General features: G+C 40.5%; 1 protein-coding gene across 2 annotated transcripts in view; it reads left to right on the top strand.

Annotated features, from left to right (window-relative positions):
- LOC113830663 (cytochrome P450 2C42-like) overlaps positions 1 to 23,528 on the top strand; it is a 56,457-nt gene that overhangs the window by 11,895 nt on the left and 21,034 nt on the right. For both annotated transcript variants that reach the window (XM_027407422.2, XM_035443081.1), the window contains exons 2-3: positions 3,733 to 3,895; positions 4,094 to 4,243. In XM_027407422.2, coding sequence (XP_027263223.1) covers positions 3,733 to 3,895; positions 4,094 to 4,243 — 313 coding nt within the window. The remainder of the gene's footprint in view (positions 1 to 3,732; positions 3,896 to 4,093; positions 4,244 to 23,528) is intronic.

Genomic DNA, 23,528 nt, shown 5'->3' with positions numbered 1-23,528 from the left:
GAGGATGTTAAAATCAAGAGTGCCCTCTGGTGGCCATTTAGATTGGTTGTGTTTTGACATAAAGTCTGAGACACTCCCAATTTGGATAAATTTCATAGCAGGCACCCCAGAGGTGACTGAAGATCAGGTTTAGATCTGGTGTTGTTTATTCCTGAGCTTGTGTTGGAAACCGAAGACTAGAACGAGGGATCCCCCGCAGTAGCCTGGGATCAAGCAGCGAAGGTTGAGTAGCCTTGGGAGGAAAGCCTTCCAATCCAAATCAAAAGTTGATGGAGTCAGGCAGAGAGTGGGGGGAGTGAAGTGGTCCCCAAGCAGCCTGGAGCCCGGCCCTCCAGCTGGGGGCTCAACTTCTCCAGGGTTTTTGGTACGCGATACAGGTTTCTACCAATGCAAAAGGCCCTGATCAGATCAGATTAGAAACAGATAAATGCAGGTTTATTTGGTGTCATTCTTGGGAGGTATACTGGTCTCAAACAATGAATTTTCATTTCTGATTTTATTAATTTGGATGTTTACTCTTTTAGTTAGTTTGGTTAAGGGTTTGTCTACCTGGTTGATTTTCTCAAAGAACCAACTCTTTGTTCCATTGATTCTATTGTTCTCTGTGTTTCTATTTTATTGATATTAGCCTTCAGTTTGGTTATTTCCTGACATCTACTCCTTGGGGTGTGCTTCTTTCTTTTTTGTTCTAGAGCTTTCAGATATGCTGTTAAGTTTCTAGCCTTGGATGTCTCAATTTCTTTTATATAGGTACTTAATGCTATGAACTTTCCTCTTAGCACTGCTTTCATTGTGTCCCATAAATTTGGGTATATTATGCATTCATTTTCATTGAATCCCAGAAAGTCCTTAATTTCCGTCTTAACGCATTTTTCATTCAGTACAGAGTTGTTCAGTTTCCATGAGGCTTTAGCTTTCTGTTGCTGTTGTTGATATCCAGCTTTAATCTGTGGTGGTCTGATAGGATGCAGGGAGTAATTTTAATTTTCTTGCGTCTATTGAGACTTCTTGTATCTATTGAGACTTGCTTTGTGTCTAAGCATGTAGCCAATTTTGGAGAAAATTCCTTTAGGTGTTGAAAAGAAGGTATATTTTTATGTTTGTGTGGAATGTTCTTTAGATATCTGTTGTTTATTTGGTTTATAATGTCAGTTAGCTCCAGCATTTCTATGTTCAGTTTTGTCTGGTGACCTGTCCATTGGTGAAAGTGGAGTATTGAAGTCTCCCCACTATCAATGTGTGAGGGTCAATGTGTGATTTAGGCTGTAGTAGTGTTTCCTTTACAAAAGTGGGTGCATAGATGTTAAAAATTCAAATCCATTCTGGTGGATTTTCCTTTAATGAAATTGTAGCATTTTCCCCATCTCTTTTGATTAATTTTGTTTGAAGTCCATTTTGGTAGATATTAAAATGGCTATAACAGTTTGCTTCTTAAGTCCATTTGCTTGAAATGTCTTTATCTAACCCTTTATCCTGAGGTAATGTTTACCCTTGATATTGAGGTGTTTTTATTGGATGAGGCAAAAGGATGGATTCTGTTTTGTCATCCATTCTGTTAATCTGTTTGTTTTTATTGGGGAATTGAAGCCATTGACATTGAGAGATATCAATGTCCAATGATAATTTCTGTTTCGTTGTTGTTGTTGTTGTTGGTGGTAGTGGTTTTCTTTTTAAATTTTTTCTATTCTTTGATTTCATTTTACATTCCAACCACAGTTCTCCCTAGCACCCCTCCTTTTCTGAGTGTGTGTGTGTGTGTGTGTGTGTGTGTGTGTGATGTATATATGTATGTATGCTTCCCTTATTTTGGTTTTGCTGGTGTGAGATTACTTCCCAGGTTTTCATAAGTGTAGTTAAATTTCTTCTTTTTAACTTTTTTTCTAGCAACTTTTGTAGGGCTGGATTGTAGATAGATATTGTTTAAATTTGACTTTATCATGGAATGTTGTATTTTTCTCTATCTATGGTGATTGAAACTTTTTCTGGGTATAGTAATCTGGGCTGGCATCTATAGTCTCTTGGAGTCAGAAGCACATCTTTCCAAGCCCCTTTGTCTTTTAGAATCTCCATTGTGATAGGTCTGATAGGTCCTTTATATGTTACTTGGTGTTTTTCCTTTGTAGCTTTTAACATTCTTTCTTTGCTCTGTATGTTTAGTGTTTCAATTATTATATGGCAATGGGATTTTCTTCTCTGGCCCAATCTATTTGATGTTCTGTGTGGGAAGAGTTTCCTGTCCCATAGCTGCTCTCAAATAAATACACTGAGATTTACATTAATTTTAAATGCTTGGCAAAAAGCTCAGGCTTATTACTAGTTAACTCTTACATTTTAAATTAACCCATATTTCTTATATACCCTCTGCTATGTGGCTCATGGCTTTACCTGTCATCCAGTATGTCCTGTTCCCTCTGTGGCTCCTGGTGACTGTCCCCACTCTGCCCTCCTTTCTTCCTGTATCCTCAGTTTGATTACACATTATACATTTTGCCTGGCTATTGGCCAATGAGCTTTTATTAACCAATGAGAGCAATACATATTCACAGTGTACAAAGAATTCTTCTACAGCATTCCCTTTTTTGTCTAATTAAAAAAAGAAGGTTTTAACCTTAACATAGTAAAACTATATATAACAAAATACTTATCAATTAATAACTACAGTTACAATATCCAATCTGTTTGTATTTGGCAAAATTAGAGAAAATACTCAATTATCTGACTTATCTTTCTGAGTATAAAATTTTAAATTTAATTTACTTTCTATTATAACTTAGGAATACTATCAAGGATCACAGAAAGACCTAACGACAGGGACATCAGGCTGCCTGGACAGTCACCCAAATTTTGCAACACTGGGGCATCCAACTCTGTATGCCTAGCTCTGTAGAGGCCTAGCATATCTTACAGACATTCCCACGTGTCAGGGAATTCTGAAGGACTGTCCTACCTTGTTTTGGAAAAGTTTGGCAGTCTAGTTCAGTTTGGACAATATACCATCAGCAACTGAGACAAGGAAGGACAGGAGTTTTTTGCCCACATGTTTAAGGCTTTTTTTCCTTTTTTTCTTGTGCTCTAGAAATATTGTCCTGGCTGTTATTGCTTATGTTCTTACACTAGCATCTAGGCATCTTGGTCTGGGGTGATTATAGGTTTTGGTGCTAATTTTTGGATTTATCTTGGTTGGGTGGGTGTTATGTTCCTTGGTTTCTGTTCATACTCCTGATTTTCAGAGTGTGTTGGCTCTTTACCTTGCATGCTCATCTGGTGTAGTCATTGGAATGCTTGCTGGTGTTGGAGGTTAGTGGAAGGGGAAGCCAAGATGAGTTAGTCTGTTGCAGTGCTAGGCATGACCTGAGTATTGGTTCTGGGTAACAGTGAGAGTGGGAGAGGTCCATTGGTATCCTACCTTGTCTGCTGGCAGATGTGGCCTGTGGTCAAGTTGGGGCATGGGATACAGTGAAGAATCAGGGAAGGAAGGATGGTGTGAGATGGTCTGTGGGGTCCATAGAAGGTGTGGATGGAACAGGGGAGTGGGGAGCTGCAGCTGGTGTTCTGCTGCAGCTCTAGAAGCAACCATGAAAACTGGATCTAGAATAAAGAGTGGGGAAGGTCAGTGGGCAGCCTACCTGGTCTTCTGGTAGGCATGGCCTCTTAACCACTAACATATATATTATTAATTATTATTAATAAATGATAATTTTGTTCCATTTTAAATTACTTTTTATTTTGCAGCTTTCAAAAGTCTATGGTCCTGTGTTCACTCTGTACTTGGGCAGGAAGCCTGCTGTGGTGTTGCTTGGTTACGAAGCTGTGAAAGAAGCCATGGTTGATCATGGGGAGGAGTTTGCTGGAAGAGGAAGCTTTCCAGTGGCTGATAAGATTGGTCAAGGCTTTGGTAAGTGTCCATGTGCCAACATGTCCACTCATCTACACGTCTAAGCACCTATGTGTCCATGTATGTATGTTGGGCTGTGGTCATAGGGAATGTAATCTTGAAAACTCTTTCAGACACAGCTTAGCTCTCTGTGTGCAGCTGCCATCAGTCCCCCTTCCTTACTTAGGATCTCCCAACTCATTTCTGGTCTTCTTTTAGGCATTGTTTTCAGCAGTGGCAAGATCTGGAAAACGATGAGACGCTTCTCACTTGTGACTCTGCGCAACTTTGGGATGGGGCAGAGAAGCATTGAGGAGCGTGTTCAAGAGGAAGCTCGCTATATGGTGGGGGAACTGAGGAAAACCAATGGTGAGTGTTACTCATCATACATTTCTGTCTTGTTATTAGGTCCTTGAGAAGTTTTGGGGCTGGCCAGAGCTTTCATTCTATGTTCTGGTTCAGTTTCCATATGGAAAGTGTGATTTTGAACAAAAAAAGTAGGAGAGCTTTTGTATCTGTGAATTTTGTTGTATGGTGGAATTCTGTCTATTGCAGAGGCTCTAAGTAATCATTTAATTTAGATCTTTTCCAAATGTTTTGTTTTCAAAAAACAGAATGACTGTATGAATTTAGGTTTTGAGCTTATTTTCTTTTTATAATTGTAATTAGACCAAGTTTAAATTAGAAACAAGGTTCTTTTACATGTCAATCCCAGTTCCCTCTCCCTCCCCTCCTTCCCTGCCCCCCCATCGCAACCCCTTTCTGCTCCCCAGGGAGGGTGAGGCCTTCCATGGGGGAATCATCAAAAGCCTATCATATCATTTAGAGCAGGGCCTAGACCCTCTCCTGTGTGTCTAGGCTGAGAGAGTATCCCTCTATGTGGAGTGGGCTCCCAAAGTCCATTAATGTACTAGGGATAAATACTGATCCACTACCAGAGGCCCCATAGGTTGCACAACTGACATCCTCCAAACTGACATCCTCGTTCAGGGGGGTCTGGAACAGTCCTATGCTGGTTTCCCAGCTATTAGTCTGGAATCCATGAGCAATTCCTTGTTCAGGTCAGCTGTTTCTGTGGGTTTCTCCAGCCTTGTCTTAACCCCTTTTGCTCATCACTCCTCCATTTCTGTAACTGGATTCTATAGTGTGAAATTACCAATACGGAGTCAGGTAGAAATATAAGGGTATTAAATAGGGAAAAGCCTTACTTACAGAGCGACCTAGTCAGCTGGCGTGGCAGTGATCTGTACAGCAAGAAGCAAAGTGAAACCAAAAGAGCAAATGCAGTCACACTACATCACTCTGACCATGCCCTCACAAGCGTGGTCAGGCACACCTGTAGCCAGCCCCTAAGTAGGCATGGCTACAGCTTCCCCTACAGGATTCCAGAGTTCAGCTCAGTGTTTAGCTGTGGGTGTCTGCTTCTGCTTCCATTAGCTACTAGATGAAGGCTCTAGGATGGCATATAAGTTAGTCATCAATCTTATTATCAGAGAAGGGCATTTAAGGTAGTCTCTCGATTATTGCTTAGATTGTTAGTTGGGGTCAACCTTGTAAATCTCTGGAAATATCTGTAGTACCAGAATTCTCTTTAAACCTACAATGGCTCCCTCTATTATGGTATCTCTTTTCTTGCTCTCCTCTAATCGTTCCATGACTAAATCTTCCTGCTCTGTCATGTCCTCCTCTCTCCTCCTCTTCTCCCTTTCTCTTTCTTAAGGAACAATAATTTCCCTCAGCATAAATATTAATTTTACTAGCAAACACTTGATTTATGACTATGGTAGCACTCACTGTATCACACTTGTATAGAACTGGAGCCAGATGTTATCACTGTCTTTCATTGGACTACATTGTATAACTGACATATCTCAGGTCCATGCATGAAATTCTGTTGGATGTTGCTGTGGAACACATTTTTTTGCTTGGCTATATCTTAATAAAGATTTATCAGTTCATTCTCTTCTAAAAGCATAACATAATTTATATAAGACAGAATAAATTATTTCTAATCTTCTATGCTATTGATCTATAGTTTTGAATAAGTATATGTTATTACATGATTCTTCAAAATGTTCAGTTTTCAGTAGTGTATGCACCTAGGCTTCCCCATTGGTTCCATTTCCATTTATTTATCTCATCTCCCTCTATTTGTTGTATTTGGGTTACACATTTGTGACAATAATTGTCTTCTTTCACTCTCAAGTTTCCAAACACTTGAAATATTTGTCATAATGGAACACAACCATGTTTTTAAATGCCATCTTTCAAATTAAATGAAAGAAAATGAAAAAGGGACTTCTTTGAGTCTCCCTCTCTCTCTCTGTCTCTCTCTCTGTCTCTGTCTGTCTGTCTGTCTGTCTGTCTGTCTGTCTGTCTGTCTCTCTCTCTCTCTCTCTCTCTCTCACACACACACACACACACACACACACGCTCTGTCTCACACATGCATTTTCTCTTTCTCTCTCTCACACACACTCACATACACACACACACTCTTTCACACAAACACTCTCACATACACACACACATTCTCATACACACTCTCTCTCACTCACATACATACACAATGCTCCCCCCTCTCTCTCAGTCTCTCTGTCTCTCTCTCTCTCAAGCACACACACTCCTAGTCATTAACCCATACCCATGAACATAATATACTTCTTAAATAAATTTCTTCCTCCTTTGATGTAAGAAAATATGTATTGTGTATTGATATATTATTTCCATGAATACTACAGTGTTTAAAAGCATGTATCATTCAAACAACTAACTCAATTTCTTATTGTTAAATGTCCTAGTATTTTTCCAAAGTCCTTTTGATTCAAGTTATTTTTACTTTAGGTTTTATGGATTTGAGATTTTTAATCTGTTTTTTTATTAGTTCAAATTATGAGCAAGCTTGCTTCACATGTCAATTCCTTCTCCCTCTCCCTACCCTCCCTCCAACCATCCCCCCATCCCCACACCTGCCCTCCACCCCATCCACCCTCCACTCCCCAGGCAGGGTAGGGCCTTGATGGTGGCTCCCAAGTCCACCACATGATCCTGGGCCAGGCCTAGGCCCTCCCCCATGTGTACAGGCTGAGAGTGCATCCCTTCACGTGGGATGGGCTCTTAAAGTCCCCTCTTACACCAGGGAAAATACTAATCCACTACCAGGGTCCCCCTAGAGTGCAGAGGCCACCTAATTGACATCCATGTTCAGGGGTCTGAATCAGTCTTGTGCTGGCCTCCCAGACAGCAGTCTGGGGTCCATGTGCTCCCCCTTGTTCAGGCCAGCTGTTTCTGTGGGTTTCACCAGCCTGGTACTGACCCCTTTAATCTTCATTCCTCCCTCTCTGCAACTAGGTTCCAGGTTGAGTTCAGTGTATGTCTGTGGATGTCTGCCTCTGCTTCCATCAGCCACTGGATGAGGGCTCTAGGATGGCATAAAAAGTAGTCATCAGTCTCATTATAGGGGAAGGGCATTTAGGTTATCCTCTCCATCATTGCCTAGATTGTGAGTTTGTGTCATCCTTGTGGATATCTGGAAATCTCCCTAGTGCCAGATCTCTCCTTGGTCCTATAATGTCTCCCTCTGTTATGGTATCTCTCATCCTGCTCTCCTCTATTATTTTGCCCAACTCAACATTTCTGCTCCTCCATTTCCTCCTCTCCCCTTCTTTTCTCCTCCTCTCATTCTGGAAGCTCCCTCTCCCCTACCCTCATACTCTCAAGTAGCTCAGGAATTCCTTGCCCTTCCCATTCTGTGGGGTCCATGCAATTTTCCCTGAGAGTCTTCTTTTTTCCTAGTTTCTTTGGTGCAGAGGATTATAGGCTGGTAATCCTTTTCTCTATGTCTAAAATTCATATATGAGTGAGTACATACCATGTTTGTCTTTTTGTGACTGGGTTACCTCACTCAGGATGGTTTCTTCTAGTTCCATCCATTTGCCTGTGAATTTCAAGATTCCATTGCTTTTTTTATGCTGAGTAGTACTCTATTGTATAAATGAACCACATTTTCTCTTTCCATTCTTCAGTTGAGGGACATCTAGGTTGCTTCCAGGTTCTGGCTATTACAAACAATGCTGCTATGAACATGGCTGACCATATGTCCTTGTCGTATGAACGCGCATTATTTGGGTATGTGCCCAAGAGAGGAATTGCTGGATCTTGAAGTAGACGGATTCCCATTTTTCTGAGCAACCACCATACTGATTTCCAAAGTGGTCTTACAAGTTCGCACCCCCACCAGCAATGGAGGAGTGTTTCCCTTTCTCCACATCCTCTCCAGCATAGAATGTCATTGGTGTTTTTGATTTTAGCCATTCTGGCTGGTGTAAGATGGTATCTCAGAGTTGTTTTGAGTTGCATTTCTCTGATGGCCAAGGATTTTGAGTACTTTCTTAAGTGACTTTCAGCCATTTCAGATTTCTCTGTTGAGAATTCTCTACTTAGTTCTGCACCCGAATATAGTGGGAAATTACCAATACAGAGTCAGGTAGAAATACAAGGGTATTTAATAGGGAAAAGCCTTACTTACAGAGCGACCTAGCCAGTGGGCGTGGCAGCTGTCTCCGTTGCAAGCCCAAAAGTGAAACTGAAAGAGAAACTCAGTCCCCTGAAAGACTCACTCTACATCACCCTGACCACACCCTTGCAAGCATGGTCAGGCACACCTGTAACCATCCTAATTTGTACCTTTAGAGGTCCGATTCTTTGTAAGTCTATCTTGTAACCTAAATAGTTAATAGAATCTCCTCTTTGTAACTTTTCTGGGGCAATCTGTAAACCCCAACGAAGCAGAACTTCCTTCACCATTTCAAACATATGTTCCAAAGTTTCTTTATTGGAATCTGATATAAGAATGTCATCCATGTAATGATAAACAAGAGATTGTGAAAATTTCTTACGAATTATTTCCAAAGGTTGCTGTACAAAGTGCTGACACAAAGTAGGACTATTTAGCATTCCTTGTGGCAAAACCCTCCACTGATATCTCCTAACTGGATTATCAAGATTTAGAAGAGTAAGTGCAAATTTTTCTCTATTATTTTCTTCTAATGGTATTGTGAAAACACAATCTTTCTGATTGATGACTATGATTGGCCATCCCTTAGGAATCAAGGAAGGCAATGGCATTCCAGGTTGCAGAGAGCCCATTGGTTAAATTACCTTATTTATGGCTCTCAGGTCTGTCAGCATTCTCCACTTACCTGACTTCTTTTTGATAACAAATACAGAATTCCAAGGATGGTAGATTCCTCTATATGTCCAGTGTCTAGATGTTCCTGTACTAACTTTTATAAAGCCTCTAGTTTCTCAGAGGTCCTACCCAAACAGGTTCATCTGTAAGCCACTTCAATGGCAGGGCCTTTGGCTCCTCTGAAGGTCCATCATTTATACCTAGTTTTTGTACAGCATGGATGGTTGGTAACCATTTTCCATAGCATCTTACAAGATCTTTCCTACTATCTAAAGATTGTACATAATTTGTATCTGACACTGGAGGAATATTCTTTGAGTATTCCATTGTTGTAAGAGATCAAGACCCCAGAGACTTATAGCTATATCTGCCACTAATGGTTTCAGTATCCCTTTCTGTCCTTCCGGTCCAATGTAGACCACTGAGTTAACACTCTGTCGAACTCTAGATAGAGTTCCAATTCCTAAAAATTGTACATTTGCCTCTCTAAGAGGTCATTTCTGAGGCCAAGATTTTTGGGTAATAATAGTTACATCCGCCCCAGTGTCTACTAAGCCAGAAATAACTTTATTATTAATTTTCACTTTCAACTGAGGCCTTTTATCATTAAGAGAAACTTGCCAAAATATGCGTTTCTCATTTTGTCCATTCACATTTGATTCATCATCACTATTCAAAATACCATCTAGAACAGTATCATTTTTCACAATAGGCAAAGAACTATCTATTGGTCCTGTGAGAGATTGTCTCCCACTGCTACTGGGAATGACCCGACCTTTCTCGATGTGGGGGCCTTCTTGAGTCCCCCCCTCGGGGTTTCCCAACCTTAACGGTTTTCCTTGTATGTCCCTGGTCGATCTACATTCATTGGTCCAGTGTCTGCCCTTACCACATCTTCTACACAATCCAGAAGGCAGTGGCATTCCTTATGAGGCATTGTTAGAATTCGTTTGTCTACAATTTCTCTAAGTATGTCCCATTTTACCACAGTTGAAACATCTAGGTTCCTGGAGCCTTCGTGGTAGGCTCTTCCTACCCAAGGTTCTGGTTCATAGTAGTAGTAACCTCTAGCCTCTTGGTACCTATATTGACCTCTGTAAGGTGCTTCTCCTTGCCAAGTCCTTGTATTCTCACATCTAGAACTTTTAATTTCCTGTTGCCTTTTTAAACCTTTTGAAATGGCTTCTCCTACCCAAGCTCCAGTATCTTGCACATTATAATCAATGTTGGCTGCATACCCAACCCATTCTTCTAGCGGAGCTGATCTGATCTTTAAAGCTAAAAGTACTATTTTGCATATTGGGTTTGCATTTTCATAAGCTATTGTGTATATAATTGATTGTCTTGTTTCTGGATCTGTTACCTGTAATTCTACTGCCCTAGTTAACCTTTGTTAGAAGTCCTGGAACTGTTCTGTAGGTCCCTGTTCTATTTTCATATAAGCTTCTAGGCATTCTCCTGGCTCACGAACCTTATCCAAGGCATTTAATGCTGCTTTCCTGCATAGGGACAGTATATTGTCATCATATTCAGCCTGAGCCTATGGATTAGCATAAATACCCTGACCAAGAAGCTTATCCAGAGGGGCTTCAAAACCTTCCTTCAAGCCCTGACACTCAAGAAGCTTCACCTCTTCCCTGAACAATGCTTTCCACTGGCTTTGGCATGAATTCACAAGTACAGGTGCTACCAATCATTCCCAATCTGTGGGTGTCACCCTGTTAAAAGTTGCCCATGAATGTAATAGCTGTTTTATGTATGGGCTATGGAGACCATATGAGACAACTGATTCTTTAATATTCTTAAGATCCTTCAGCTGTATAGGTTGCCATTCACAAGCCATCTGTCCATGAGGGTGTTTCTTAGAAGCTAGCTTTTCTACCATGGTAGCTGGGTACACTAATGGTGTACGAGTAACAACTTTAGAAGAATAGTCACGATACCTGGGTGGAGTAGGTGCCTGGGATTGGAGTGATTCTGCTTCTGAGGCATCCCAATGATCTTAAAGCCTAGTAATGATATCCTTTTGAAAAGTTTCAATCTCCTTAATCATATAAGATTCCAAGCATGTTAGTGAATCTGTAAATTGCTCTAACTGCTCTTCTACACGTTTTTCTAGATCTTTAATATGATCATCCTTAGACAGCATTTGGATGGCATGGAAACTGCCTTCTCAGTATTGGAGTCTAGATTCCAGGTCATTATTTGCTGATTTTGAGTCCTCAGCAATTGACCGTATGGACCTGTGTAATCTGTCAGCCCTGTACTGTAAATTGTATTCCAAACATTCAAATCTAGACTCAAATTTGTGATCTGCTACCTTGGATGCCTTAATAATTGATTGAATGTCATTGTCCAATTCTTCAACCCTATCCTGGGTATTTTGCACCTTTGCATCTAATTTTGTAACATTGCCTATCTGAGTTTCTAGCTGGCTATAGATATTCTTTAGCTCATTACGGTCTTTTGACAGCCTAGCCTCTATGGCCTCAGACATGGAGGATCTCTTTGTGCTTATCTTATCATAAATACGCTGCATCTCATCTTGGGTAACAGACAGCTCTGTCTTTAACGTATTGGACACAGAGCCAAGCTTATCATCCAATTTCTATTCCACTTGCTGCACAATTGTGGTCTGACCTAATCTGTTCTCCAAAACCTAATTGTGTAAAGCTGTTATTTCCTGCAAGCAGGTGGTGAGGTTATCTCTGTCCCTGTTCCGGAGCCTCTGGCTAATAGTATTATTTGTACCAGCAAGCTAACTGCCATCACAGTACATAGGCCAGTAATTGGCAATTTAGCATCCTCCTCAAACAGTGAATTCATGTAATAAGCAAAAATATTACCAATCTTAGCAAATGATTTTTGTTCCGCCATAATTTTACCTGATTTCTATTCCAGATGCAGTAACTATCTTTGACCAGTGGGTGGCATAGATGTTCAGTTATTCCGAGGTGTTTGGCAGTGGTGGGTGGCAGCTGTGGAGAGAGCTATACTTATCCTAGAGAGTATAAGGCCTTGTGGCTGCAACCACTGAATGAGGCTTGGCTTTAAGGCCATTGCACAGACCCTGCTGAAAGCCGAGACCTACTTCAACTCAGTTCAAGGGCTGGAGGCCACCGGGTGAGGGTAGGCAGCAGTCCGAGATGGTCCTGAGCACGCATGCTGGTAAAACCATAGGAGGTCTGTGTGAGTCTCCAAGCTCGGAGCAGCTCAGAGGCAGCAGTTCGGCTGGGAGACTGGAGCACCTGTGAAGAGAAGGACCTTTCTCCGCGTAGGCCGAAGGCCTGGTGGGCTGTCCCAAATGGGATGTAGGTTTCCAATATCCCACTCCTGACAACCAGATATAGTAGGAAATTACCAATATGGAGTCAGGTAGAAATACAAAGGTATTTAATAGGGAAAAGCCTTACTTACAGAGTGACCTAGCCAGTCGGCGTAGCAGCTGTCTCTGTCTCAAGCCCCAAAGTGAAACTGAAAGAGAAATGCAGTCCCCTGAAAGTCTCACTCTATGTCACCCTGACCACACCCTCGCAAGTGTGGTCAGGCACACCTGTAGCCAGCCCCTAAGTAGGTGTGGCTACAGCTTCCCCTATACCCCACTTTTTAATTTCATTATTTGATGTCTTGGTGGCTAGCTTCTTGAGTTCAATGTATATTTTGGAAGTCAGCCATCTGTCAGAGGTGGGGTTGGTCAAGTTCTTTTCCCATTCTGTGGGCTGTTGTTTGTCTTACTGACTGTGTCCTTTGCCTTACAGAAGCTTCTCAGTTTCAGGAGGTCCCATTTATTAATTGCAGACCTCAATGTCTGTGCTACTGGCATAATGTTTAGGAAGCAGTTTCCTGTGCCTATTTGTTCAAAGGTATCTCCTACTTTCTCTTCTAGAAGATTCAGAATATGACTGAATATTTTGAGATCTTTAATCCATTTACACTTAAGTTTTGTGCATGGTGACAGATATGGATCTATCTGCAATCTTTGCATGTCTGAATCCAGCTGTGCCAGCACCATTTGTTGAAGATGCTATCTTTTTTCCATTGTATAGATTTAGCATCTTTGTCAAAAATAAGGTGTTCGTAGGTGTGTGGGTTAATATCAGGGTTTTCAATTTGATTCCATTGGTCTACCTGTTTATTTTTGTGCCAATACCAAGCTGTTTTCAGAACTATGGCTCTATAGTAGAGCTTGAAGTCAGGGATGGTGATGCCTCCAGAAGATCCTTTATTGTACAGAGTTGTTTCGTCTATCCTAGGTTTTTTATTTTTCCATATAAAGTTGAGTATTGTTCTTTCAATGTCTGTGAAGAACTGTGTTGGGATTTTTGATGGGGATTGCATTGAATCTGTAGATTGCTTTTGGCAAGATTGCCATTTTTACTATGTTGATTCTCTGTATCCAAGAGCATGGGAGATCTTTCCATCTTCTGGTATCTTCTTTAATTTCTTTCTTTAAAGACTCAAAGTTCTTACTGTATAGGTCTTTCACTTTTTTGGTTAGCATTACCCCAAGATATTTTATGTTGCTTGTGGATATTGTGAAGTGTGATGTTTCTCTGATTTCTTTCTCATTGCATTTATTATCTGTATATAGTAGGGCTACTGATTTTTTTGTTAATTTTGTATCCTGCTTCTTTTCTGAAGATATTTATCAGCTTTAGGAGTTCCCTGGTAGAGTTTTTCGGGTCACTTATGTAGACTATCATATCATCTGCAAATAGTGAAAGTTTGACTTCTTCCTTTCTGATTTGTATCCCTGTGATTTCTCCTTTCTTGTCTTATTGCTCTAGCTAGAACTTCAAGTCCAATATTGAAGAGATATGGAGAGAGAGGACAGTCTTGTCTTGTTCCTGATTTTAGAGGGATTGCTTTGAGTTTCTCTCCATTTAGTTTGATGTTGGCTGTTGGTTTGCTGCATATTGCTTTTATCATGTTTAGGTATGTTCCTGTTATTCCTGTTCCCTCCAAGATCTTTATCATGAAGGGATGTTGAATTTTGTCAAAGGCTTTTTCAGCATCTAGTGAGATGCTCATGTGATGAGATCGATCCATAGTCTGTAAGACTAAGGTTTCTTTATTCAGATAAACAACAGCCAAGTGCAAGCCAAAGTGTGCCCAGAGCTTGCAAGCTACCATGGCCAGAGAGAAGGGAGGGCTCCCACGTGTCTGCCCCCTTAAGAACTCCCCATGCATCATCCTGCACCCTTCGACCAAGCCTGACAGGCATGGTCAAGCATACCTGTCTCTGGCCTATGGGAGGCGTGGCTACAGTGTCTCCCTATAATTCCCTTTTTACTCTAAGAGAGGGTTAAAACTTAATAGTGTAAAATATCCAAAATTAACAATCATAAAGGTGAAATACAAGAAGATACAATAATCTGCTATTGTACATCTTAACTATGTCTATTCCAACTAAGCCCTAAAGTCATGTGGAAAGGGTGTCTGACTTGAACACCTCCTTCCAATTCCAACTCTAAACAATAAGAAAGTTATGCCTAACTAGGCTTATAGTGCCCTAATAAACAATAATGGGGAGCAGGGGTGTAGCATCTTCTAAGTTACTTCCTGCTGAAATGGGTCGATGGTAGCTTCTTGGGGTCCTGTGTGAAAAAATGTTAGCACAAGGGGTCTCTATTGGGTTATCTCCAGTCCATGTTATATGGGATTTGCTTGATTGAAGATCTAGGTTGAAATCCTCAACTTGATTGAAGTCAGTACTTGAGGCTCTGGTCAGAGTGTCAGTCGAAATGGAGTAAGTTGAATCCAGTGCAGTCGGAGAGGTATGGCCCAATTCTTTTTCCAGAGCATGCAGGGATTGTCATCAGGTGGGTCTTCATTGGCTGTATGGGACTCAAACATAAGTGTCAGCATAGAAATGTTTGCTTGCACATGTATGTGTACTGGGAAAGGCAACCATTGAAAAATGATAATTATGACAGGGTGTAGGCCTTGAAAGAAAGAGCCAAGAAAAGACAAAATATGGTCCTCAAATTCTTCATTTATTTTGTATTACATCAATTGGATTCTTGATATAACACAGAAACTTTAAAATTTTGTTAAATAACATGCTTGGATTTTAGAGGAGAAAAGCCAAATCCCTAGAACTGTTATAATATTTGAAGAACTGTTCCATTTTTGTGGAGACATATGTTGGCGCATTGTCATTTTTTATCTGTGCAGGTATGGCCATAACTGCCATCACCTCTAGTAGGTGTGTAATAATGGAAACAGCTTTTTCAGAGTTGAGACCAGTAGCCCATTGGAAACCTGAAAATGTGTCAATGGTATGATGCACATATTTCAAATTTCCAAATTCTGTAACGTGAAAGACTTCCATTTGCCAGATCTCATCCCTCTGAATGCCTTTAGGATTACAACCTGCTGGCAATGGAGTTTGATTATAAAAGGAACAAGTAGGACAGTTTCTCACTATCTCCTTGGCTTGTTGTCAAGTGATGGAGAAGTCCTTTTTCAAACCTTTGCTATTTACATGATGTTTCTTATGAAATTCTGAGGCTTCTAGCACACTTCCAATTAATAAACGATCAATCTCATCATTGCCTTGTGCTAGTGGGCTTGGCAGACCGGTATGGGATCTAATATGTGTAATGTACAGAGGATTACTTCTGTTTCTGATTGTTTTCTGTAATTGTAGGGACAACGAGGTTAGTTCAGTATCATCAGGGATGAATTCTGCAGTCTCTATGTGTAAGACAACTTTCTCCACATATTGGGAATCAGTAACTATGTTAAGAAGTTTTGTGAAATCCATAAGCACCATGAGAATTGCATGTAATTCTGCCTTCTGTATAGATGTGTATGGACTTTGAACTACTTTACTTACCTCACCTGCTTTATAACCAGCCTTACCTGATTTGTTGGCATCAGTGTAGAAGGTAAGAACTCAGAAATGGGAGTTTGTCTTACAATGCATGGAAGAATCCAGACCGTCTTTTTTTATGAATTTAATTCTATCAGTTTTGGGATAATTGTTGCTAATTGTTCCCCCAAAGTCGGTAAGAGCTATTTGCCAATATTTGCCAATAATAAATATTATCCTTCCATAAGGAGGATATTTCATCATTAGTTAAAGGTACTATAATTTCTGCTGGATCTTTTCTAGTCAGCTGACGAAGTCTTAATTTGCCCTTTAAAATCAAATCAGAAATCTTTTCTATATGTCTTTAACTTTTTATTTTGTTTATGTGGCAAAAATATCCATTCTAATATAGTGTCTTCCCACTGCATCAGAATTCCAGAAGGATATTCTTTGGATGGCAAGATGACCAGAATGTAGTTTAAATCAAGGTTTATCCGATCTACATGTGCATCCAATATTCTGTTTTCTACCCATTGTAACTCTTTTTCTGCTTCATCAGATAATATTCATGGACTGTTTAGGTCCTTATCATCTTTTAGCGCCATTTTTAAATGTTTTCAGTCATGTCCTTCTACATCAATAATCGTCTGTAATTGATAAATTTCTCCTAGTAGCTTCTGAAGATTGTTAAGAGTTTAATAATGGTCCCTTCTAATTTGTACCTTCTGTGGTTTAATTATTTGTAAGTCTATCTTATATCCTAAATAGTTAATAGAATCTCCTCTTTGTATCTTTTCTGGGGCTATTTTTAATCCCCATCTTGGCAGAACTTCCTTCACCATGTCAAACATACATTCCAAAGTTTCCTTATTAGAATCCAGTAAAAGAATATCATCCATATATTGATAAACAAGAGATTGTGGAATTTTTTTACGAATTATTTCCAAAGGTTGTTGTACAAAGTGTTGACACAACGTAGGATTATTTAGCATGCCTTGAGGTAAAACCTTCCACTGGTATCTCTGAACTGGCTGTGAATTATGAAGAGTTGGCGCTGTAAATGCAAATTTCTCTCTATCGATTTCTTGTAATGGTATAGTGAAAAAGCAGTCTTTCAGGTCAATTACTATGATCGGCTATCCTTTAGGTATTAAGGAAGGCAGTGGCATTCCGGGCTGTAGAGAGCCCATAGGTTGAATTACCTTATTTATGGCTCTCAGGTCTGTCAGCATTCTCCAGTTACCTGACTTCTTCTTGATAACAAATACAGGAGAATTCCAATGGCTGGTAGATTGCTCTATCTGACCAGCCTCTAGCTGTTCCTGTACTAACTTTTCTAGAGCCTCTAGTTTTTCAGAGGTCAAAGGCCATTGCCCTATCCAGACCGGTTCATCTGTAAGCCATTTTAATGGCAGGGCCTTTGGTTCCTCTGAAGGCCCATCATTTGTATTTAGTGTCTGTACAGCCTGGGTAGTTGTTAACCATTTTCCATGGCGTCTTACCCGATCCTTCCTATTATCCAGCGATTTTCTAGAATTCGTACCTGACATTGGAGGGATGTTAATTTGAGTATTCCATTGCTGTAAGAGATCATGACCCAGAGATTTATAGCTATATCTGCCTTGTCAGGTTTCAGTCTTCCTTTCTGTCCTTCTGGTCCAATGCAGACCACCGAGTGAACACTCCGTTGAACTCTTGATAGAGTACCAATTCCTAAAAATTGTACATTTGCCTCTTTAAGAGGTCATTTCTGAGGCCAAGACTTCTGGGTAATAATAGTTACATCAGCCCCCGTGTCCACTAAGCCTTTAATAACTTTACCATTGATTTTTATTTCTAACTGAGGCCTAGAATCATTAATAGAAGTTTGCCAAAATATGCGTTTCTCATTGTTTTCAGTCACATTTGATTCTTCATCATTATTCAAACTACCATCTAGAGCAGTATCATTTTCCACAATAGGCAAGGAACTATCTATTCGTCCTGTGAGAGATTGTCTCCCATTGCCATTGGGAACAATCGGGCCTTTCTTGATGTGGGGGCCCTCTGGAGTCCCCCTTCGGAGTTTCCCGATGTTAACAGGTTCCCTTGTATGTCCCTATTCGATCTGCATTCATTAGTCCAGTGTCTGCCCTTACCACATCTCCTACAAAACCCAGAGGGCAAAGACCTTTCACGTGGGGAGTCACTAGAATTTTTTTGCCTACAATTTCTCCTTATATGTCCCATTCTACCATAGCTGAAACATCTATTCTCCTGATGCTTCCATGGACTCCTGGAGTGTGCTCTTCCTATGCGAGGCTCTGGGTCATGGTAGCGATGAACATTGCCTTCTCGATACCTGTATGAGTCCCTGTAAGGTGCTTCTTCTTCCCAAGTCCTTCTGTTACTATCTCTCCTAATCTCCTACTGTCTGTTGAAACCTCTTGGGACAGCTTCTCCTGCCCAGATTTTAGCATCTTGCATGTTACAGTCAATGTGGGCAGTATGCAGAACCCATTCTTCTAGTGGAGCTGATCTGATCTTTAAAGGCAAAAGTATTCTTTTGCATATTGGGTTTGCATTGTCATAAGCTAAGGTATACGCAATCGAATGTCATATCGCTGAATCTGCTATTTGTATGTCTACTGCTCTGGTCAACTGGTCTAAGAAGTCCTTATATGGTTCTGTTTGTCCCTGTTCTATTTTGGTATAAGCTTCTAGTTGTTCTTCCGGCTCACGAACCTTATCCCATGCATTTAGTGCCACTTTTCTGCATAGGGACAGCATATGGTCATCATATTCAGCCTGAACCTGTTGGTCAGCATAAATACCTTCTCCTAGGATCTTCTGGAGGGTTGTATCAACCCCATCCCTAATGGCCTGCCACTCTACGAGTTTCCCCTCCTCTCCAAGTAATGCCTTCCATTTAACTTGGCAAGAATTCTCAAGGACAGCTGACACCAGTCCTACCCAATCTGCGGGTGTCACCTTGTTAAAGGTGGCCCATGAATGTAACAGCAGTTTTACCTATGGGCTATGAAGACCATACGAGTCAACTGATTCTTTAATATGCTTAAGATCTTTCAACTGGATTGGTTGCCATGCATGTCTGTCCCTGGGAGTGTCTTTTACTTGGTTGATTTTCCACCACCATGGCCGGGTAGACTAAAGGTGTGTGCGTAATTACTTTAGAATGATTGAAATACCTGTTCGAAGTAGGCACCTCAGATTGGAGTGAGTCTGCTTCCTCTTCATCAAATCTATCCTTCAGCCTGGCCAGGACATCCTCATGGGAGGTTTTAATCTCATTCATCATGAAAGATTCAAGGCATGATATAGAATCCACAATTTGCTTTGACAATTCTCCTGTAAGGTTTTCTAGACAGTTAATACGTTCAACCCTAGCTAGCATCTGGGTGGCTTGGAGATAGCCATCCAGAGATTGAAATTTAGAATCAAGGTTGTGATTTGCGACTTGATAGACATTTCAAGTTTGTTATCCCTGTTCTGTAATTCATCTTGTAAACTTTGAAACTCAGCTCTAATTCTACCAATCTCTTTCACATTTTCCAGCCATTGATTAAATGGCATTATCCGATTATTGAAGCCTATTTTGGGTATCTTGTACCTTAGTAACAAAGGAATAGGAGAGAGAGACTATTTGAGTTTCTAGTTGGTTACATATGTCCTTTAATTCATCACAGTCTGTTGCCTGTCTAGCCCCTAACACCTCCGAAACATTCTTCGATTCATCATTGTCTGCTGCCTGCTTGGCTTGTAACGCCTCTAAAATATTTTTCAGTTCATCATGGTCTGTTGCTTGCTTGACCTCTGATGCCTCTAAAATACTCTGTAATTCATCATGGTCTGTTGCTTGCTTAACCTGTAAGGCCTCTAGCATAATTTTTAATTCATCACGGTCTTCTGCCTGCATAACCTGTAAAACCTCTAAAATGGAGCATCTCTCTGTTTTTATGTTATTATAAATGTGTTGCATTTCAGCTTGAGTAGTAGACAGATCTGCCTGTATTGTATAAAACATAGAACGAAGCCTATCATCCAGTTTCTGTTCTACTATCTCCATAAGTGTATTATAAGTTATTCTTGTCCCTTCGAAAACCTTGTTATGCAAAGCTTGCATGTCCTGTAGGCGGGTGGGGAAATCAGCCTTCCCTTTGTTCCTGAGGAATGACAATATGTGAATTAATACATTCACAGCTAATAAGACATATAAGCCAATATTCAGCAAGTCAGCTTGTTTCTCCAGCACTGAATGCGCATAAGAATAGGAGAGATTATACAGTGGGAAGGGTGACAGAAATTCAGCTACATTTACTGTAATGCCATCTTCAGGTGAAGTAACTACATCTGACCAGCAGGTGGAGCAGTCACATCTATTTTGAGTAGGATCCGAAACTTTCAGAAAATTTCTAGCCACTAAGAAACTTTTAGAAAGTACCTGGCAGGTATTTGCGTCAGGCAGGTGACTGTGCCCACAGTTAATTTGAAAAGACTCAGCAGCAGATGCATCCAGGGTCTGGCCCAGCAGATGGTGGGCGGAGCCCGGGAAACAAAGAAAGCAGCATCGAGAAGCCGAGGTGGGGACAGCACAGTGGGAGCCGGGGGCAGTGAGCGTTTTCTGTGGATTAAAGCTGTAAACCCACGGCTGTGCCAGCCAGGTGGCTCTGGATTTCAGGCTGCAGACACACACATGTAGCTAGATTTGAGCGAGCATGCGGCAGACAGGCGGCTTTTCTGCCAGCAGCTAGGGTAGCAGCGGCACAAATTGGAAAGTGTAACAGGGAGTAGCAAAACATAGCCCATCGGGCAATGGGCGTCAAGTGATGAGATGGATCTGCAGTCCATAAGGCTGAGATTTCTTTATTCAGATAAACACCAGCCAATCACAAGCCAAAGCGTGCCCAGAGCTCGCAAGCTAGTGTGGCCAGAGAGAAGGGAGGTCTCCCACGTGTCTGCCCCCTAAAGAACTCCCCACACATCATCCTGGACCCCTCGACCAAGCCCTGACAAGCGTGGTCAAGCACACCTGTAGCCGGCCTTTAGGAGGCGTGGCTACGGTGTCTCCCTACAATCATGTGGTTTTTCTTTTTCAGTTTGTTTATATGGTGAATTACATTGATGAATTTTCGTATGTTGAACCATCCTTGCATCCCTGGGATGAAGCCTTCTTGATCACAGTGGATGATTTTTCTGATGTGTTCTTGGATTCGATTAACCAATATTTTGTTGAGTATTTTTGCATCAATGTTCATGAGAGATATTAGTCTGCAGTCTCTTTTTTACTTGTATTTTTGTGTGGCTTGGGTATCAAAGTGATTGTAGCCTCGTAAAAAGAGGTTTGCAATGTCCCTTCTGTTTCTATTGTGTGGAACAGTTTGAGGAGTACTGGAATTAGCTCTCGTTTGAATTTCTGGTAGAATTCTGCAGTGAAGCCATCTGGCCCTGGGCTTTTTTTGGTTAGGGGGCTTTTGATGACTGCTTCTATTTCATTAGGGGTTATAGGTCGATTTAAACTGTTTATCTGATCTTGATTTAATTTTGGTAAGTGATATTTATCCAGAAAACTGTCCATCTCCATTAGATTTTCGAATTTTGTGGAGTACATGTTTTCAAAGTATGACACTGGATTTCCTCAGTGTCTGTTGTTATATTTCCCTTTTTGTTTCTGATTTTGTTAATTACCATGCTCCCTCTCTGCCTTTTGGTTAGTTTGGATAGAGGTTTGTCTATCTTGTTGATCTTCTCAAAGAACCAACTCTTTGTTTCATTGATTCTTTGTAATGTAATCTACTTTATTGATTTCAGCCCTCAGTTTGATTATTTCCTGGCATCTACTCCATGGTGAGTTTGCTTCTTTTTGCTCTAAAGCTTTCAGTTGTTCTGTCAGTTCTCTAGTGTGACTTTTTCCCACTTTCTTTATGTGGACACTTAGTGCTATGAACTTTCCCTTTAGCACTGCTTTCAGAGTGTCCCATAAACTTGGGTATGTTGTGTCTACATTCTCATTAAATTCTAGGAAGTCTTTAATTTTTTTTTTATTTCTTCCTCAACCCATGAATGGGGCAATTGGGTGTTATTCCATTTCCATGAATATGTAGGTTTTCTGCAATTTGTATTGCTGTTAAACTCTAACTTTAAATCATGGTGATCTGATAAGATACAGGGGGTTATTTCAATTCTCTTGTAACTGTGGAGGTTTGCTTTGTTGCCATCTATGTGGCCAATTTTAGAGAAGGTTGCATGTGGCGATGAGAAGAAGGTATATTCTTTTGTGTTTGGATGGAATGTTCTATCGATGTCTGTTAAACCCAGTTGGGTCATAACTTCTGTTAGATCCTTTGTTTCTTTGTTAAGTTTCTGTCTGGTGGTCCTGTCTAGTGGTGAAAGGGGGGTGTTGAAGTCTCCTAATATAAGTGTGTGTGGTTTTATGTGTGGTTTGAGCTTTAGTAATGTTTCTTTTACAAATGTGGCTGCCTTTGTATTTGGGGCATAGATGCTCAGGATTGAGACTTCATCTTGATGGACTTTTCCTGTGATGAGTATGAAATGCCCTTCTTCATCTCTTTTGATTGATTTTAGTTTGAAGTCTAATTTGTTAGATGTTAGTATTGCTACACCAGCTTATTTCTTGGGCCCATTTGATTAGAAAATCTTTTCCCAACCCTTTACTCTGAGGTAACGCCTGTCTTTGAAGTTGAGGTGTGTTTCTTGTATACAGCAGAAGGATGGATTCTGTCGTATCCATTCTGTTAACCTGTATCTTTTTATGGGCAGGTTAAGACCATTGACATTTAGGGATATTGATGTCCATTGATTGTTGGTTCTTGTTTGTTTTGGATTTATTGTTGGTGGTGTCTTTGTGTGTGGATATCATCCTCCTGTTTCTTTTCGTGTTTGGTATAACTGGATTATCTATTGCCTATGTTTTTGTGAGTGTAGTTATCTTTGTTGGGTTGGAGTTTTCCTTCCAGAACTTTCTGTAGTGCTGGATTTATGGATATGTGTTGTTTAAATCAATTTTTGTTATGGAATATCTTGTTTTCTCCCTCTATAGTGATTGAAAGTTTTGTTGGGTACACTAGTCTGGGTTGACATCCATGCTCCCTTAGTGTTTGTAGGATATCTATCCAGGACCTTCTGGCTTTCAGAGTTTCCATGGAGAAGTCGGGTGCGATTCTGATAGGTCTGCCTTTATGTTACTTCGCATTTTTCCTTTGATGCTCTTAATATTTTCTCTATATTCTGTAGATTTGGCATTTTGATTATTATGTGTCAGGGGGACTTCTTTTTGTGGTTCAGTCTGTTTGCTGTTTTATAAGCTTCTTGTACTTTCATAGGCATATCCTTCTGTAGGTTGGGGAAGTTTTCTATGATTTTGTTGAATATGTTTTCTGTACCTTTGAGCAGTATTTCTTCACCTTCTTCTCATCCTATTATTCTCAAGTTTGTCCTTTTCATGGCGTCCCATATTTTTTTATCAGTTAGAATGGACCTTCTCACCTCCCTGACATGTCCACAGGCCACTCTCTGATGATGTCAGAGCCTGTCAAGTTGACAATCCATGTTAATCACCAAAGACATTTACTTCCTTTTAAAGGGTGGAAATCAGAGAGCTTTGTAGACAGAAATGAGAAATAAAAACT

Source organism: Cricetulus griseus, chromosome 3, assembly GCF_003668045.3.
Source record: "Cricetulus griseus strain 17A/GY chromosome 3, alternate assembly CriGri-PICRH-1.0, whole genome shotgun sequence".
Lineage (NCBI taxonomy): Eukaryota > Metazoa > Chordata > Mammalia > Rodentia > Cricetidae > Cricetulus > Cricetulus griseus.
Note: the sequence above shows the minus strand (reverse complement) of the source record. Positions and strands in the feature narration are given on the sequence as shown.